Source organism: Peromyscus leucopus, chromosome 7 (genome assembly GCF_004664715.2).
Source record: "Peromyscus leucopus breed LL Stock chromosome 7, UCI_PerLeu_2.1, whole genome shotgun sequence".
Lineage (NCBI taxonomy): Eukaryota > Metazoa > Chordata > Mammalia > Rodentia > Cricetidae > Peromyscus > Peromyscus leucopus.
The window spans coordinates 23,460,202-23,475,615 of record NC_051069.1 but is presented as its reverse complement, the minus strand read 5'-3'; the positions used below and the strand labels follow the sequence as shown (position 1 = coordinate 23,475,615).

General features: G+C 48.7%; 1 protein-coding gene across 18 annotated transcripts in view; it reads right to left on the bottom strand.

Moving 5' to 3' along the window:
• Positions 1-1,403: 1,403 nt before the first annotated feature.
• Positions 1,404-15,414, bottom strand: part of Ncam1 (neural cell adhesion molecule 1) — a 298,966-nt gene continuing 284,955 nt past the window's right edge. For 9 of the 18 annotated variants that reach the window (XM_037207507.1, XM_037207508.1, XM_037207509.1 and 6 more), the window contains 4 exons: positions 5,898-6,105; positions 4,789-4,905; positions 2,964-3,785; positions 1,404-1,670 (listed from right to left, as the gene is read on the bottom strand). In XM_037207507.1, the coding sequence (XP_037063402.1) occupies positions 1,550-1,670; positions 2,964-3,785; positions 4,789-4,905; positions 5,898-6,105 (1,268 nt within the window). In that variant the 3' untranslated portion in view covers positions 1,404-1,549. Of the gene's footprint in view, positions 1,671-2,963; positions 3,786-4,788; positions 4,906-5,897; positions 6,106-8,648; positions 14,098-15,414 lie in introns of those variants that run through there. The other 9 variants (XM_037207510.1, XM_028864888.2, XM_028864889.2 and 6 more) reach the window with 2 other exon arrangements.

Below are 15,414 nucleotides of genomic sequence, written 5' to 3'. Positions count from 1 at the left end.
CCCTGAAAGTTTCTGTATTTTCCCCCCACTTGGTTCCCGATCCAGGAAAGTTGTATTATAACTCCAGACAGTATTTGTTTTTACAAATGGTGCCTAAGTGAACAGAAGGCCGATGTCACTTTACTTCAACAGATTTCCAAAAGGAGACACTACTTCCCTGAAGCACATGTGCTCTTCCGCTCAAATCTAGATTCTGGGCTCAAAAGGAAATGGTATGTATATATTTTATTTGGCTTTCTACAAAAAAGGGGGTGTTTGGGGTAAAAAATTAAAAAAAAAAAAAAAAGTGTGTTCATCAAGACCAGCCCCAACTATACAATCTTCTCTGCTTCATTCAACAAAGCCAAAGGAATCCTCCAGAGGAAGGGTGCGCAGACACCTGGGAGGCAGGTCCAGTGTCACAGACACAGGCAGGTGGCGGCTAATCTGAAAGCAGTCTAACATCCCCCTCTCCCCCTAAGAAACAGCAACAGAATCAAGCGGGGGGGGGGGGGGCAAAATCATTCCAGAAGGAGAGGGGTTTCACCCCAGTTGGACACAGGTAAAACCTGCAACCAATCAGAATTGGTGGGGGTGGAGGGGTAGACCCACTGTAAACAATCATCTTTTGTAACCTTCACCCTGTGCTAAAAGCAACCTGGGAGGATTCTACCTGCCTCTATGGGGTACTTGTTGCTCAAAGCGGGGAGGGGGGGGAGGGGGAATGGGACAAAAAAGGGCAGCTATTTTACACAGACGTCAAACACAACCGAAGTCGAACATCTGTCAACTTGTAAACACTGGAAAGCAAAGTTGGAAGAGAGGAAGAAAAGGAAGGAAAAGAGACTGTGCAAGAAAACCAAAAACGAAAGAAATGGAATCAGCTGCGGTTTGGCGTTTTTCCTACCGCACGGGAGTCTACATGGGAACTGAACGCAGCGAGCTGGGGTGCCACACTTTGCATACCGCGAACAAATACAAAGTGAACGGAAAGTCTAAGTTCTTTGTGAGGTTCTACAGAGTCCCAACTTGACTGAAAGTATAAAAATAAACTGCGGACTTGGTTCATTCGGTTAGTCTGAGTTCTTGGAAGCATTTTTCTGAAACTGATCTGTGCCAATTGGGTAACACCAATTGCAGCCTTCCTGAACCTAGATTTTTTTCTTCTTCTTTTTTCGTTCTGAGCTTCCTAGATTCTTAATTTGGGGTCCTTTTGTTTGATTTTTAAATGGTTTCAGGGAACGGAGTGTCCTAGTTTGGCTGTGGGTTTAACCTTTTTGTCTCATTTTTTTTTTTTTTACAAGTGAGTGTGCAACAAAGGAGCCCTTTCTAGAAACCTACAAAAAGGCGATCCCATGTTTATCTGTTTTTTTTTTAAAGGCAAAAGACACTAGAGGAATGAGTGTGTGTGTGTGTGTGTGTGTGTGTGTGTGTGTGTGTGAGAGAGAGAGAGAGAGAGAGAGAGAGAGAGAGAGAGAGAGGGAGGGAGGGAGAGAGATTGATTTGGGGATGCTCTGGTGAAGCCGCTGTGTCACTTTTTATTTTGATCTTTGCTGTTGCTGGGTACCCATCATGCTTTGCTTTCATTCTCTTTTGTTTGTGTGGCATCATTGGGGACCGTCTTGACTTCAGTTGGTGCTGGCTTTGCTTCTGACTCCTGGGACTCGGACTTTGCTTCTACAGGACCCTTCCTGCAGAGAAACAGAAATAGTGTTGCTGAGATCACAGTGCACCGCTCTGCAGATACTGCCCCTCTTCCCAGGCCATGTTGGGGGCGGGGGCTTCAGTGGCAGCCTCTGGCATCCAACCTCGAACAAACAGGTTGAAATCGGTTCAGAGTTCTCCAAATGACTCATGCCTGGGGCATGTCCCCAGAAATCCTGGGTGCCATGACTTTAAAAGCAACCAGGTGATTTCAAGGTGCAGCTAGGTGGAGGTACTCTAGTCAGGGTAAAGTCCTTTCCTCCTCCTGCCTTGATTGCCCCGGGGAGCCCTGTGTGAACCTGGGGCAGGAGAAGAGAAGGTCCTTTCTCTTACCCTGACAGACAGAAGCACAGCATCTCAGCTTGCTACAAGTGGGGTGTACTGGACTCTGCTTCTAGTACCAGTTTCAGGGACTCCTATCATAAGCCACCTCTCTTTTGCCTGCCCCTAACCTTTCATGCCATGCTGTTTCAGGATGATAACTCTATGGTAACTGAATAGGGTGGGCCTACTTGCTACAAGGAGCCAGAAGGGACAGCGACATTTATAAATCTTTATAAAAGTCCAGGCATGCCTCTGTCTCCACAGATCTCACAAGACAGAGTCAAGCCTAAAGACACACTGGAGCAAGCGCAGCTAGCAGGTGACTCCTTGTATTGAGCATCACACCTACGAAATCTGAAGGCTGAGAACTTGAACTTGGAGACAGGCATTGAGTGTCTGAGGGTCTTGGGTAGGGGCAGGCCTCGCAGCCAGCATGTGACAGAGCTGTCTGTGGGCTGCATCCTCCCTACATATGCACCTCACCATGGCTACCGCTTTTCTTCCTGAATACAATGGTGCCTTTCTCAGGAGGACTTGGCCTGGCCCTGGACAGCGTACACACACACACACACACACACACACACACACACACACACACACACACACACACTTTGCGCCCAGGATGACAGATAAAGGCACCTTGGCCTCCGTAGTGCCTTCTCAAGCTCTGCTCACCAGTGGCCCAACTGCAAGGCATCCCCAGGGAAACCAGAAGCATGGCTAGGCTGATAAGGATGAAACATAATTAACATGGCCTAATTAGTGAGCAGGCCGCTGCTTTGCCCACCCCACTGCCTGCCCCTGCTCCTGCCTCATTCCAGGCCCCTGGCTGACAGTTGCCTCACAGAAGCCCTGCAAGAGGCTGAGAACACATCAGACAAGGAGGACACAGCACAGCACAGACACACACCACCACAGGACACAACCCAGTGACAGAAGACAAAGAGAGGCCGTACTCGGTCTTTGCTGGTGCCGGCGGCGGCACAGCGCTGTCTGCAGCGGAAGGAGCAAGCTCAGAGGCTTGTCCACTGGCCCCAGTGGCAGCCGCAGGAGAGCCCAGGGCTGCAAAAACATCCTTTGCAAGGTCAATATCTGGGGTCTTGAAGTTCCCTTCGTCCATTTTTAAGTCCTCGCCCTGGGAAGGGTTTGTGGCGCTGACGGAGGCAGCCTTGCTCTTCGGGCTAGCAGGGGCTGTGGCTGCCTCAGGTGGGTTCTTCATGGCGCCAGGCTGGGTGGGCTCTGGGTCCGGGCCTTTGGTGCTGGGGGCTTCCTGCTTGGCCTGGGGGGCTTCTGTGGCAGGGGCGGCTACGGCTGCTAAGGGGCTGGCTGCCCCGGCTGGGGTGGGGGTTGGAGCGGGGGACGGCTTACTGGCTGGAGGGACCTTGGAGGCCTCCCCCGCACTGGCAGGGGTGCTGGGGCTGAGTACAGCGCCTTGGTTAGCCAGGACAGTGGAGGACAAATTGCTAGCAGAGGGAGTTGAGGTTGGGGTATCACTCAGGTCAACAAGAGGAGCAACCTTTGGGGCCGAGGCCGGGGGTGAGGCTGCGGCAGTGACACCAGGCCCCTTGGAAGGGGTAGCAGCCTGACCAGCGGGCACAGAATTTGAGTCCGGCACAGCTGTGGCTGGTGGGGCAATACTGGAGGTCAGTGTAGTGGTCTCACTGGTGGGGCTGTTCTGAGCAGTGGCAAAAGTTTCGGTGATAGTGTCAGAGTTAGTGGTGACGGTGGTAACGGAAGGCAGCATGTCCTCGACAGTGGCTGTGGTGTCAGCAGGCAGCCTGTGGGGAGGACAGGAAGTAGAGAGAGAATAGACAATGAAGCTGAGACATGACAGAGAAGCTAGATAGGAGCCAAGGAGAGGAGCTGTGGGTAGGCATGCAACCATACACGGGCAGGAACATGGGCCCACAGAGAAACGAGGACGAAGAGGAAGTACAAGCCCCAGGCGGGCGGAAGAGGACACAGGAGACAACAAAGAACGAGGCGGTCTCAAAGGGACCTGCTAGCCTTCCTCCCTGCTGACGCCCCTTCAGCTCTCTGCACAGGGCTCCAGTCCCCTAGAGACCTCTCTAGTGATCTCTTGGGCCACCCAGGATCTCCACTCCAGGGAAGGCAGCTGAAGTCCATCCTATACCTCTCTAGGCTTCTGGAGCCCCATAGAAATAGGGTCCAGTTACCTTACAGTTCATTCTAGGCAGGGATGGAGCCAGATGAGGCAGATCAGTGCTCCACATGGCTCCAATATGTCAGGGGCTCTTCTAGTCACAGATGTATGTTCCTTCAAATATAATACTTCCTTCAAATCTATCAGATCCTCAGTAGCCTGGCAGGCATGACAAACATGGCTGGACAGAGCACCTGACGATCTCTGAGGTTTCTGATTAGAAGAAGGCCGGGGGAACCGCACCAGGTCCCCAACTTTTCTAGCATAGAAGATATTTAAGAAACCCTAAAGGAAATGGGCTAGTCCTCTCTTTCAATGAGTTTAAGCCATTCCTAGAATCTGTGTGGAATTTTAGAGTAGTCCTGTGAGCCCCACTTATGCGAAGAGCCTGGGAAGACACCCACCATGACCCAAGGAGAAGCAAGAATGCCTTCTCTCCGAGGAGAGTGGGTTCAGGCATTGTCTGGCCAAGAGGTCTTCTGACCGAGGGCTCCGGAGCGCTGGCTTCCATGTTTGCCCGGGAGCCGAGGGTGAGAAGCAGGGAAGGTTGGGATAGGGTGAGGAGGTGGAACTAGGGAATCTATCGAGGAGGTGTCAGCCCCTCCTAGTCCACATACTCGGGCTCTGTCAGTGGCGTGGTCTCATTGGGCTCTGTGTGTTTCCCTCCGTCATGGTTTGGAGTCCGTTCCTCCTCTGTTCGGACCTCCACAATGGGTTCTTTGGACTCATCTTTCCTGTGGAGAGAGTTCTGCTGGTTAGATCCCAGGGTGGCTTCAGAGGGAAGACATCTAGGAAAAGAAGCTGTAGTGAGGGGTATCAGAGTCTGGCCTGTGGCTGGCAAAGCAGGCCAGATTACTATTTCTGCATCTGCCTAGCCCAGAGTATATAAGGTAATCAGCTCTACCTCAGTTCTCCCATCTGTAAATTAGGATAAGTAATAGTTTATAACTCACCGACCTGTGAGAACTAAATGAGATAATTCATGTAAAGTTTTTTAGCACAGTATAGATAAATCTCCAATGTAAACCCATGTGCATACATATATATGCATGCATATACATGTATTTGTAACTGTGCATACATAGGCCCATGTGCATATATGTATCTGTATATATACAGTTACGGGCATGTGGGAGTGCTAAATAACTCAACTTCTCACTCCATCCTTTCTCAGCTTGCTACAACAGGCCCGCTCACCCACGGACTTCAAAATCTCCTGCTGACTAGCTAACAGATGCCGCAGGAGGGCAGAACAGATAGATTGTCCCTCCCAGAGGAGAGGAATCTATATTCATTTTCCTCCTTTTGGTACCCAACAGCCAGGATACAGGGTCTTGCCTTCGGTACTGCAAGATAAACACTTGCTGAGTGGTAACTGAATGAATGGGGGATCAAGTGCATGCCCTCCAATGCTGGTTCTCCCCATCATAGCTCCTCTCCAAGTCTAATTCTGACAACCCCCCTCTCTTGACCCTCTCAGGGATTTTCAAATCTTCATGAGACTTTAGAACCTAGGGTGGACCCAAGACACTGCTTTTCAAACTGGTAACCCCACCTTGCCTTAAACCCATGCTTAGAGATATTTGCTTTGATGATTTAACCACTCAGAGTTTTCATGTGGGAAAAGGTAAGGCGAGCGGGGAGGTCACCATGGCACTCTCAGATAGCACAGTGCTAGGCCCTGGGCTGGGACAGAGCCCGGTCGACCAGATAGCTCTGCACTCACGAGAAAGCAGCCTTGCCCTCCTCCATGTCTTTGCCCTTGGCTCCGGGTCCAGCTTTGCCACACAGGTTAACAGCAATGCACATGAGCAGACCACACTTGTTCAGGAAGTAGCAGGTGATGTCCATGACCACCAGGAGCAGGACGAAGATGACAATGAGGATGCCCACGATGGCACCGGTGCTGAGGCCTGTGGTGGGGCTGCCATTGGCTTAAGTGGGAGAGAGAGAGATGGTCGGTGGTTAGCAGGCTTGGGTATGAGCCCCCTGACCCTCTGGACAACTGTCCCTGGGGGTGGAGTAGGGCCCTGAGCATAAAACCAAGGCATTTGTGACCAGTGGTACCTTCCCAAGGGTCTTCTTATGCCTGGTACAGAGACAAGAGATTCTCTGCATCTTTCAGATGGGGTGTGATAACCTCATCTCACCCATGAGACAGGATGAGATTAGGGGCTCCCACAAATTAAGATGAAGAAAGGGGATTATGAGCTGTGTCTTCATTCCTGTCCCCAACCCTGAACCTCCTCCCTAAGGCCTATGCTCAACTGGTCTTCATGAATCCTGTAAGCAGACTGGGCCCAGACAGGCAGTATTTGAGGACATCGAGTGTAGATGAATCCAGGAGGGCCCTTCTGTGTCTCTGGACCATGCAAAAGATTTTTTTTTGGTATAGTCAGGCAGTGGCTGCTAGCTTCAGGCTGTACTGTGGCTCTAGGCAGAGTGTCCCATACAGGGTCCCATATGGGGTTCCCAGCACTGCCTTGGGTCTTGTGGAGATGTTAGGCCCAATGGGGTGCCCAACATATAATTCTACTTCCTCTCCCCTCTTGAAGAGTGAGTCCAAAGGACTTTAACTAGGAAGGAACCGGGGTCTCAGTTTACCCTTTCTTTTTGTGCCGCGGAAGGCTGAATGTGACCCATGACATTCCTGAGACACAGCAGCCTACCCCACAGGTAAGGCAGAGGGTCTGGGAATACTCACCCTGTGGGAGCCAGGCATGCTGGGATCAGACTTCAGGAAAACCTGTAGACTTACCCAGATTTGAACATTCTCACAGACAGTCATACCCATGCACAGGACAAACGTCCACCAAGTTACATTCTCATACCCCGACAGTACCCAGCTTCCTACTTCTGGCTGGGTTTTCTGTGTCTAGCTCCTATGGTGTCCGTCAGCAGTCCTCCAGGGCCTTGACCTATAGATTCTCTCACAGAAGGACCCTGGCTGAGTTCCCTGTGTGGCCCCACTGACATCAGTTTTCTGAGAGGGACCCACTGACTCCCATGAATAGCAGCATTGTGGGAAGCAAGACTCTGAACAGAGTTCTGCCTATGGAAGTCATTGTGGAGACAGTAGTCTTAGACTGACATACGGGCACGTCTCATTCATTCATTCTTCAAATGCAACTCCATTCTACCCTTAGACCTTGTCTGATGTTTCTTGTGCCCCCAAGAGACCGAGGATACCCAGGTCTACAGCTGGAAGTACTTGTGAATTGGCCCCAACTGTCTCCATACTCAGTTCACTATACTTTGCTAACTACTAAGTCTGCTCCAGCAGCTTGCCAATCTCATCTTGGTCCAGACAAGGGGAGAGAAGGGCAACTCAGAATAAGTGGTACTGCATGTGGGTTGCCATTTTCCTTTTAATGATGTTGGAGTTTTGAGACAGGATCTCACTGACTAGGGTCTCTGATCCCTTTGCCCTTCCTTCCTGAGAGCTGGGATTTCAGGCGTGCACCACCACACCTGGCCACCATTCTTCATTCCTTGTGTAGCCTATCTCTGTCCATACTAGGTACTGGAGTGCTTCTCTAGAGGTTGTGTCATTCTACTGTTCCTAATTACAGACTTCATTTCTGGCCCAGAATGCCCAGAATACAGATCAAAGGGTACCCTGTAGGTGTTACAGAATAGTTTAGTTCAGGAAAACTAGTGGGACAAAGTCTAAACCCTGAATCTCATTGAACAGATCATAAAAGGAAAAGGAAAAACAAACAAACAAATAAACACCCCCCCAAAACAAAACAAAACACAACAACAACAAAACCTTTCAGATGTCTATCTTCACCATGACCTTGTCCTTGCCCTCCATGACAAGCCCAACTAGGTGCCTTGCACAAAAAGAAGGCTTCTTGAAGGGGCAGCTTTCCTATATCGTCCTAGTAAGAGCTGCTTTGAGCAGTGCCTGGCCGGGGCAGTCTGTCTTCTGTGGTTCCTGACTTGACAGCTTGGCATTCAAAGAGGAATGCTCACAACCAATCCCTCTAGGGGCCCCAGGGCCTGAGCTGGAGGAGATGCCAGGTTCACAAACGTCACTCCTTGGCACCTTGACTTGCTTCTTAGTCTTTCTCCCTTGGAATTTTGGGCTGGTCCCTTCTAATCCTTTACTGAGAACTATAGCTGGGGTCTCTGAGAAGACCCAAGATGAGTAAAAAACATTAGCCATCGGGTGTGTGGGTTTTGACATCAGGAAATCAGCCACGGGCCTCAGCCCTCAGCTGGAATGACTCATTCTTCTAGCAGCCCACTTGAAAATTTCTCCTTACTTTTCACTCATGTAAAAGGAAGGAGATATCTTAATTTCCTTGATCTTTAGGATCCCAAGGGGTTTCCTTGAATAGGAAAGTCATCCCAGTAGGTGTCAAGTGCCTACTTCATGAAGAAAGAGCTGAACACATGAAAGTAGTTGTTTTGGGGACATGAGGGAATACCTATGAATTTTTGCACTTAGTGGCACTCTTAAATTTTTTTCTTGAGACCAAGTCTTATTTCTCTGTAACCCAGGCTAGTCTGGGCCTTGCTGCATAGCTCAAGCTAGCCTCACATATACGACAACCCTCCTGCCTCAGCCTCTGAGAGTTCAGATTATAGGCAGGAGCTGCCATGCCCATCTCAACAGCAATGGCTTTTATCTTGATCTTGATACATAAATGCAGTCCTACATGACTGCTCATCTCTTAACCATTGAGCTCATCTCTAGCCTCATGACCACTCATCTCTTAACCTTTGAGCCTGTCTCCAGCCTCATAACCACTCATCTCTTCAAAGAGGAAAAATAAACTGTGGAGAAGCTATTCTGAGTGCGAGAGTACAGCGACGGGATGGCTGTTTGCTCTGGACCCAGCAGAACCAGCCGGAGGTTTCCCTGGTTGGGAGCACCTTCAAAGGGAGGCATCCAAGGATGAAGACTGTGATATGACATAGGCAAAAAAGTAGGTTGGTGGTCTCCCTTTCATTTGATAGGAAGTTCAAAGTCTTCCTTGGCCCATGAGATCTCACATGTGTTGTGGCCCCTGTGTAGTCCCTCTGACCCTCTTAAAGCAGGGTCTGACCTTCAGTTCCAGGCCAGTCTGTATACTGCCTGATGAATATGCCAGCCTGTCATCTCCCCAGGGCCTGGCTGATTGTGTAGCTGTGTTGTCTTACAGGTCCCATGTTACCTTCTTGGAGATCTACCTTCTTTATCTACCAAGTCACTCTACTCTCTTCTCTTCTGGCCACCACGTGACCTTTTGTCCTGGGCATTTACATGCATGCTCTCTCTGCATGGCTTCTCTAGGACACCCTAGCAGGTGCTTGCTCTCTCTTCTGTTTCCCCAGTCACTAGGGTGACTCTGACAGAATATTTGTTGGATGGCTGAGTGAATATTCAGCCTGGGGAAGAGAACATCATTCCAAAAATGTCAATGTGTGTCACAGGGAGGAAAAGGACCTGTATTCTGCACAGCATCAGTAGATGCCAATATGGGGGGTGGAGCAGACTACAGCCCCACAGGAAGGGTTGACAAGCATAGAAATTCAAACAGTGTGAGTTGCTTTGGGAGGTGAGCACTCTATTTCTAGAAGCATTAAACAGAGACTGGACAGAGGTTGTAATCCTATGGATGAGATACCTGTATCTAGGAGGGTCTTGGTCAAGGATGTTTTGCAAATCTTTTTCAACCACAAATACCTCATTCCAAAACAGAATTACTCCACATGATGTCTCCACAAAATGATACTATTTCCAAGATACCAGTCTCCACAGTGTGCATTTTTTTCTGGAATACTAAAATACTGGTAGACCACATCTTTAGTCATCAAGTTTTGCAATTTTAATTTTGCATGAAAACTAAATGCCTTTTAACACTTAACATAGCAATTCTCCACCTGTAGTGGAATTCCTAGATGGTTTCTTAAATACTGAGAATCTGGAGCTCTTCAATTCTAGAACCAGAATCATTGGGCAGTGAGGATCAGGAATTGGGATTTGAACAAGTACCCTAATCATATGAGGGCCACCATTCCTAAGTCTTCCCTGACCTCAATCCCAGTGGCTCATGCCTGATTCCAGGACCCATCACCAAAGGGTTGCTCCATGTCTCAGATAGAACAAACGTGGTCTGATGCAGAAACATTGAGAGAAAGTAAAGATTCCTGAAAGAAAGGGGCCACCCAGCCCACCACTTCCAAGGACTGATACTTCTACAGCAAGTGAGTGCTCCTGAAGTTGGAGAGAATGATGGTGGCCCTGACAGAGAGATGGAAATAAGAGGAGTCTGTGATACAGATCAAAGGGTCCTGGGGTCAGGAGACATTCCTGAATAGTTACAGAATAGTTTAGTTCAGGAAAACGGGTGGGACGAGGTCTAGATCCTACATCTCATTGAATGGGTCATAAAAGGAAAAGCAAAAACAAACAAACAAACAAAACAGCCCCAAACCTTTCAGACGTCTACCTTCCCCATGACCTTCCTCTCACCCTCTGTGCCAAGCCCACCTAGGTACCTTGCACATAAAGAAGGCTTCCTGGAGGGCAGCTTTCCCACATCTTCCTAGGTAAGAGCTGCCTGGAGCAGTGCCTGCCTGGGCTGTCTGTTTTCTTTGGCTCTTGGCTTGAGAGCTTGGCATTCAAAGCAGTTTTGGCATTTAACTGGCTTGCTCCAAGGCTGAGACTCACATATATACCAATTTTCCTGTGCCTTTAAATGGATCTCACATTTTCTAGGTGCCCAGCTGGATCTGAGTTATTGTATTATGGCTCCCCAGGCGCTGAAGCCCTGGTCTCAATATAACTGTCAGGCTACCAGAATGGTTGAACTCTAGGGCTAGTTTTTTCAGAAGCCCCTTATATTTCTGCTTGCTCCTTCCTGGAGCTGGCTAGGCACAGAATGTAGCTTGTCAACAAAAGCTTTCTATCTATCATAAGATCCCTGAGTATATGTGTGTGTGTGTGTGTGTGTGTGTGTGTGTGTGTGTGTGTGTGTGTGTGTATTGTGAGGAGGAGAAAAGGTTGCTACATACACATAAGACTTGCTGGAGAGCTCTGTATCTGGTGGACTGTGCCACCCCTGAACTCGTCTTCAGAGTGACTACCTCCCCAGTTTTGCAAATGCTCGTTCCTCTCATTGTCTGTTGAGGATTCCCAGGTAACAGGAACTGGACACCTTCAGGATCACTTAGAAAAGCATAATGATTTTCATGGGAAAATGCCTTTGATTAGAACTCTCCTTCCTACCAAAGGTGGGGTCCAATTTAATGTCTCCCCTAGGAATCAGTTATCAAGTGCATGTGAGGTGGACAGAGAGGTTTTTATTTTGGGCACTGTGTTGAACACAAATACCAAAGAAAGTCAAAACACGCTGTTGAGTTTACATGAACTGTTATATATCCTTTAATAATGCAAAGGTGTAAACTTCATAAAGTCTTGCTGATTATCTACACAATGACGTTAGCATTCTTATTAGTAGAAAAACATGATCTGAACCTGCTGTATAAATATTCTAAAAATGATAAGAGAACCCTCATGGCAGATAGTGTATCTGTACTGATTCACAGTGCAGAGGTGGAGGTGGGGGGGTGGTAAGCTCACTTCCTTGGGGCTACCTGGGGGCTGCTTTCTTAAGGACTCCTGGCTGGGCTAGGAGTCATAACTTTCATGGAGGGACCCAGTGTCTGGCCATGGCTAGTGCACATTAAAGCTGTCTCCAATAGAGTACACCATTACAAGCCACAAACAGGCTGGAATAAGCCCAAAGGTTTTTCAGATGGAACCTATGTCTGCTAAGAGCTAAGGATCATGCTAGAGCTCTGGAAATTTAGGGTTCATCTCCAAAGGTCCCTTTAGAAATATTGACACTGTCCCTCTCCTGTGAGTGGGTCAGTGATGAGGCCGAGGCAGACTCCAAGTTCTCCTAGAGTGAACAGTGGAGCACAGAGCACTGTGAAGCCTCTGGGCTGAACACTGGGGATACTGGCAGGTGGCCACACAGTTGGTTTTGCCTGCAGACCACAATTCACTAGTGTGACATCTCTCTCTCCAGGGCCATCAGAAGAGGACCCCAGTAGGACCTCTCTTGCCTTCCCTGAAGCTTTCCTTAACTGACCTGCGATTCTCATATCAGGCCCTGAGGCCCCCTGTTCTTTTCTCTGCTGTACTGCCCTGTGCCCAAGAGCAATCTTGTTTCACTGAGCTGGTGGGAAGAGGCCAAAGGTCCAGAGCAGAGGTCCATAGCTGAGCGAGAGGCACTGTCAGTTTTAGGTGCTGAGCACTGTGAAGCCTCTAGGCTGAACACTGGGGATACTGGCAGGTGGCCACACAGTTGGCTTTGCCTGCAGACCACAATTCAGGGTCATTTGGATTCCCAAAAGGAAAGGCTAGTCTTTGAGCATTAAAATGTAACGACAGAAACGAAACAGGTAAAGAACCAAAAAGAACATAAATTAAACGTCCGTGGAGATGTTCAGAGATGAGATAGGTAGAATGACAGGTGCCATGGTAGGGGAGGGAGTTTTTATTCATTGGAGGGTCCATCCCAAAGTTCACACGCTGATACTAGCGGGTGGTAGTCAGCCTTGGGTCTCATGCGTCCGATGTGACACACCCATTTCCTCTTCTGGGTGAATTGTGCAACAGCAGACAGCAGTTCCTGGCTTTGCATAATAATTTTAAAAGTGTCGTAGAGACCATTAGGGAAGCTGGACCATTCTGGAAGTGCTGACAGGCAGACTGCTCAAACGTATTAACACTGTGGTGGGGTGGGGGTAGAACGTTCCCTCAATCCCTTACCTTGTGCTCTTTGGAGCATATAGGGCGAAGGTGTGGGAGGTGACTGATTCACAGTGGATGCTTCTAACCTGTCTGGTATACTGTGCTTATGGTGATGATGGAGGTCGTGCCTGGACCACAGACCCCAGGATCTGGAGGTTTAGTGCTCATCTGAAGCATCCTACTGTGAAGTGGAAGAATTAGCTCTGGGCCCATTCCTATTGGGCACATCACAATTTGGCCTTCTTCACAAAGACAGCAGAAGACATTGGGCTAACACCAGCATTACAGCACCTTCCAGAATGTTCATCAGCTCCAGAAAATAGACAATTTCAACTTTCCCACTTCATGGGCCACAGGAGGATTTAATTCACCTATCATGTCAGCAGAGTGCTCAGGTGAGTCACCACATGGGTACTTAAATACTTGGTACCTAAATACTTAAGTACAACATGGGTACTTAAATACTTAAATGTAGGCGAAGCTAACTGCCTATTGAAAGGTGGAGGGCAGGGCGCAGTGTTAGAATGAAGGGCACATGTGGTGACTTTAACAATCTGAGCCAAGGTTCAGAAGTCTAGAATTCTTCCTCTGCTGTATTTATGAACAACAGCAAAAGCACAAGGAGCAGGTAGCAGAAACATCTCCGTAAACCTTGCATAATGCTGTTTTTGAAAAATAGTATTGAAAGAAATATCTCTCAATTTCTCTCTCTCTCTCTCTCTCTCTCTCTCTCTCTCTCTCTCTCTCTCTCTCTCTTTCTCTCTCTCTCTCTCTCTACTGCTATTAAAAAAGGAGAAGACCCCATACGAAGTGACAGGAAAGTATCACTGAATGACAAAAATCTCAGGAGGTAAATCTGTTTCCAATCACCATGACCTTCCTTGTTCACACACAACACTTGCTCAGTAGCTGTGGCCAGGCAACCGAAGTCCTGACAGGATCTTTCAAAGGGGGAACAATTGATCATTTTCATAGGAACTGGGCTTTTAAGCAATTATAATTTGTGTGCATGTGTGCGTGCGTGCGTGCCTGTATGTGTGTGTGTGTGTGTGTGTGTGTGTGTGTGTGTGTGTGTGTGTGTTTTCAAGTTCCTAACAGAGCAAAAGAAGAGTCACCACAGAGAAGAGCAGTGAGACCAAGGTGTAGGAGGTGGAACTTCCTCCCAGGGTGGCTGCAGGTGTCAAGCAATGGGTTCCAGAGGATAGGTGGTTGTTGAGACATAAATGTGGCAGTGGGGATGTCCCAGTGACGTCCAAGGTGACAAATGTGACGACAGACACAGGGAGGGTGTGGGAGGGGAGGAAAGAGAAGGCAGAGACAGAAACAGAGGAAAAAATAGATAAAAAAAAAGAAAGAAAAAATAGGTCAAATATAGAAAAAACAAGACTCCAAGGTTAATTCAACTTAGTAAGTTAGGCTGACAGACGTTAGGAGAGTTCAGTGCCGTATCAACATCATAGGACGGGTCAGCAGCTCAGCAATGCCAGAAGCAGCATAGCAGGTTAATTCAGGGGGTGGGGGCCAGCGAGCAAAGGAAATCAAAGTGAGAGAGCCGAGCCTCCACAGTGGAAGAGCAGGGTCAGGTTAGGAGAATGTTACCTCTCGCTAAGACGAAGCCTCGGAGGCGCAGCAGCAAGTGTGCTCTTCTCACGTCTACGTTTTTTTTGCTTACCGAGGCTGAGATGCAGTGGGCAGCTGCACTATGGTCAGAACACTGGGGATGCGGAGTGGTCTTTGGAGAGCCAAAGCAGACCTGTCTTTCTACTGTGCAAGCCCCACAATCGTGCTGGTGCAGTCCTGAACATCTCACCTGCTACCATCCTGCAGACCACAGAATTTGACCACAAATCTACGGCTTATGATGCAAAGAGGTTTTGTTCTTGAATTCCAAGAAAATGGCTAGGATAGTCCAACCAGAGCAGTCTCCTTTTATCACTTGGACAGCAGTCACAGAGTCATTGTGGATGAGGCAAGTACCCCTAACCCTGTCTGGCTTAAGTGGAAGCCCGGATGACAATTCTCCAAGGCTTCCACAGGTAGAGCACTCTCCAGCATTTCTTTTGCTCACACTGGAAACCTAGAAGGGGAAGTTGCTGGCAGTGCCCAGCCTGGAAACATAGCATGCCCAAGCATGCTGCCCATCAAGTCTCACTGTGGGGAAGAGCTAGCTTACATCCTGATACGGAGGGCTTAACTGAAGCCTCACTAGTCCCCGAATCCTAAGAGGCTCAAAAGCATGGATCTGGACACACGTCACACTTTCGATTTCAAGGGCAAACTAACCAAAGAACACAGGAAAGAAGGGACAGAAGAGAAGCAGGGTCACCTCCGTTTGGACATCCAATTGTGACACAGTGAGAGCAACTTCCTGTAGCCACATGCAAGAACCTCCTTCCTAGTACTGGGATCCTAACCTGAGCAGGAACGCCCTCCCCATTGTTCAATCGACCAATTGGCACATCTAGTCTACAGCTCAAAATTCACCTGC